Below are 3,988 nucleotides of genomic sequence, written 5' to 3' on the forward strand. Positions count from 1 at the left end.
TTAAATTATAAGCTCAATTAGTAAACGAGATTTTCTTAGTGTATTGTTAGCAAAAACAAAAATCATTCACCCACCTGTGAAAAACCAAATAGGGAAAGAGACGTAGCACTTATGTGAGAAGGACCCTTCTTTCTTCTGCTTTGTTGTGACAAAAGAATCACGCAGCAACACTTGTGCACAGCGGAAAAAAAACTTAGTTCTCCCCATTCAAGATTCTCCCATTTTCCGTAGATTTAGGGTTCATTGTCAAAAATTTTGGAAGATTTAGAGATTTTGGGAGAGTGGGAGCTAGGTTTCAAGACATTTGTGGAGACAATAGGTTTGAATAGAAATTTTATGAAATTTGGAACGTTCAATAGATTTTGGCAGAAGAATATTAATTTTTTTTGTTTTAATTTATTTTTTTAGGTTTATTTTATCCATGGATTAATTAGTCTTATCCATGGATTTTATTTCCCATTATCCCTATTCTCGTAGATAACTTTATTATGGGTCAAGCTTTCCTATTTTTTTATTTTTTTATTAATATTATTAAAATCAGTGGGAAATTCCGTATGTAATAGCTATTTACAGACTAACTTTTTTCTGTAGATAATTATCCGTGGGTAATTCAGCTTATTCTTGTAGTGTATATATATATATATATATATATATATATATATATATATATATATATATATATATATATATATATATATATATATATATATCAAACAATGCATCAACCAAACACTAAAACTCAAATAAAACCATCATAAACTAAGCGGTGGGTTAAAAGTAAACCAAAAATAATACACGTAGTAATAATTTTGAAATGATATTTATATATTAAACCTATTTTAAAATTAAATATGAAAAAACATAAATTTAGCAATGATGCATTAAGATAGTTAATTTCTTGAAAGAATGTATAATTTATTAAAAATGTATTACCAATTAATATAAGTGCAGAAGATTTAACATAAGTTTTTAAATTCCCCTTTAAAAAGTGAATTGTAGGGATCTCTACATGGATGGAAAAAAACTAGCTTGCATAATACGAGAGAAAACTTAATCATTTTCAACTTTTGTGCTTATTCCTTTCACTTCATCTTCACTTTGGTTTGATTCGCGATTAACTCCGCACATTCTTTTATTATTAAGGGATTCAATTTGACACTTGGTTAACAAAAACTTTATTTTTTATGTATAATATCAATTAGCATAAAAATGATTGTATACCATATAACCCACCAAGAGAACATGATCGTAAACCAAGTAATGGAGTAAAAGTAACACAACATTAATACACATAATGATGATCTAGAATTGGTATTGATGTATTACAATTATACTACAAATTGTATAAGTCATTATAGAAAGATAAATAACTACTTCACATCAAATTTCCTTCAAATACTTATTTGGTCTGCCAAGTAAATGTAAAAATGCCCCATAGCTCCGGTACGAAACTTGTTTTCATATACGGATTCTAGTGTTAGAATTTCACCATCTTCGATCTTGATAGAACCGGGTTTAGGATAACAAACTGACATTCCAACTAGGTAACCCTTTTCATTTCCTGCTTCTTTTCCAGTTCCGTATTTTGGATTTGAAGTGCATAAAACCCTTCCATCCTAAGTTAAGCATAATCGTAAATATAGAGATGATTCAATAAACTTGTTAATTTCTTATAGAAATATAGAAACAAGAACAAAATGCATTCCTAATGAACATATGAATTACACCAAATTTAATGTAAGTTTAACTACATGATACAACTTATATGGGAACAACAAATATCAATATTACCTGTCCATATAGAGTAACATTAACAACACCGGTGTGCATATGAGCAGTGCCATATACAAGATAACCACCTTTTGTCATTGGTATGTTTGCTTTCTTAATATGAGGGATGTCATTGTAATGATTTCTCGGGATCGTATACTCTGCCTATAACAAATTGAGAAATTAATTTTACTCACATACCGACAAAAAAAGTAATTAATAGCCTAATACTTTTGTTTGGAAAATAGATGAGTTTCAAAAGTTTGCTTATGATTTGTAAAGTATTGTATGTATTGAATAAGTCATCTACCTGACAATCATGAATTGGTGTAGAACCGTTTGATCTTACACGATCAGTTGAATCAAGTATGTAGAACTTAAGAGGCACTTGGTTTTCATCCCAATCAACCCACTTTATTTTGTATCTTAGGGAAAGCTTTCTCGTTGGGCCACGAAAACCATTTCTTAATTTGCATTGTACGTTATCTTGACAACAAAAGAGTCCTCCTTTATAATTTCTAGGCAACAATTGACCATTAATGCCCGTTGTGACATTGTAAAAGTCCTTTGGGAGATTCATAAGCTTACACCTGCACTCTGTACAACCTTTTCTATCTTGTGTTCCACGTGTATCAATAACCATGATGCTAAACAACCATTTTTCTTTAAACCCATGCTTTATTTTCGTAGGATTACCTAATTCAATTGCAAAAGGATCTGGAAGATTTGAAGATGTTCCCCGTGATTCTGCTCCCAAGCCCCAATAATGTGGAAGTAAAAAACCTTGGCATGCACCATCATTTCTTTCAAATTCGATACCATTGCGAAGGTCATGAGATTGTTTAATGTACTGTGACATGGTAATGTTTTCAATATATTTTACAGCAAACCAATGGTGAAGGTAAGTTTCATACAACGGTACTGAATTACCATCTTCATCAACTACTTCAACATCAAAACTTTTGACCCCAATGTGACCCCTTGGAAAGTCAATATCTAATAATGTTTTCACCACAATTTTTCCTGGTCCCACTTCAAAATTTTCAGACAAAAAAGTAGCTGACTTTATATGATTTTCATCAGGCTCTAAAACAATTGAGTGAGTTTTGTCAAATAGCAACATCATTATTGAAAATAAAATTATTGCTCCTCTAGAGATAGTCCTCACATGAACCTACACAAAAATTGTTACCATTAGCCATGAAAATATCTGTATAAGGTCATTCATTTGATATTCTTGTGGATGTTTCAAAGTGCAGTGAAAATGTGTCAAGTGGATAAGAATGAAAAGAAAAGGAAAACTAATAGAACATTGACAATAAAATGTTCATACCATATAAGAAAGAGATATTGTGTTGATCATGGTGATGATTTGTTCTTAGATGAAGACGTATGATAGTTGAAATTTTAAAGCAGGTAAATTTATGAGTATATGAAATTAATTACTAGTTTATATAGGGTGAATCACTAAATGATGATATATTTGGCATAACTAAATTTTAAATTGATGTTGGTTGTCTCTTTTTAGTTCGGTTTATAAGGTGTTTGGTAATGTATTTAAACCTAAATTAACTTGTATTCACATAATTTTACAGATCTACAAAACTATTTGGGAACTTTTCAACGATTTGTAGATGTAAACACAACTTGATTAATGATTTGTTTGGGTAAACTTGACATGATTTCACTTTTGTAGTTTGTTTTCTTAAATATCAACATTCTAATATTATATGACAGTATGTTTTGGGCTAAATTATGCTTAAAAGATGAAAAAAAAATATCAATCATATAAATTTAACAAAAGGAAGTTTATTCAAATAAATAGGTTATAAAGGGAAAAGAAATATTATTTTAATAACATTAATTATTGGCACTTAAGACATAACATATATAAAATTAATTGTAGATAGAGATAATTATAATATAAAATGTTGATTAAGTATGCATGTTTTATCACTATTCATAGTAATTTAGTAAGAAACAAAATATATCTCTATATGATTTAAATACATTCTAAATACCTCCAAATTTATATAAGTTAATTATATTTTAAGGTTGTACTTTTGAAGTTGATTTGTTGTGGCCTTGAATGTTAAAATACTAGAAACAAAAATGTTTATAGCGTAGCTATAACAAACAAATTAACTTAGCTTTTTTAATCACAATAAACAATGAATTAAACGCACAACAATGGAAGGTTGTGGACTTTTTTAATGTG

General features: G+C 29.1%; 1 protein-coding gene across 1 annotated transcript; it reads right to left on the reverse strand.

Annotated features, from left to right (window-relative positions):
• Positions 1 to 1,379: 1,379 nt before the first annotated feature.
• LOC114165293 lies at positions 1,380 to 3,176 on the reverse strand. Its single transcript, XM_028049946.1, has 4 exons — positions 3,104 to 3,176; positions 2,081 to 2,944; positions 1,792 to 1,935; positions 1,380 to 1,616 (listed from the first exon to the last, which is right to left on the reverse strand). Exons 1-4 carry the CDS (start codon positions 3,131 to 3,133, stop codon positions 1,392 to 1,394), a joined length of 1,263 nt encoding a protein of 420 aa, XP_027905747.1. The 5' UTR covers positions 3,134 to 3,176; the 3' UTR covers positions 1,380 to 1,391.
• Between the last annotated feature and the right edge of the window lie 812 nt (positions 3,177 to 3,988).

Source organism: Vigna unguiculata, chromosome 10, assembly GCF_004118075.2.
Source record: "Vigna unguiculata cultivar IT97K-499-35 chromosome 10, ASM411807v1, whole genome shotgun sequence".
NCBI lineage: Eukaryota > Viridiplantae > Streptophyta > Magnoliopsida > Fabales > Fabaceae > Vigna > Vigna unguiculata.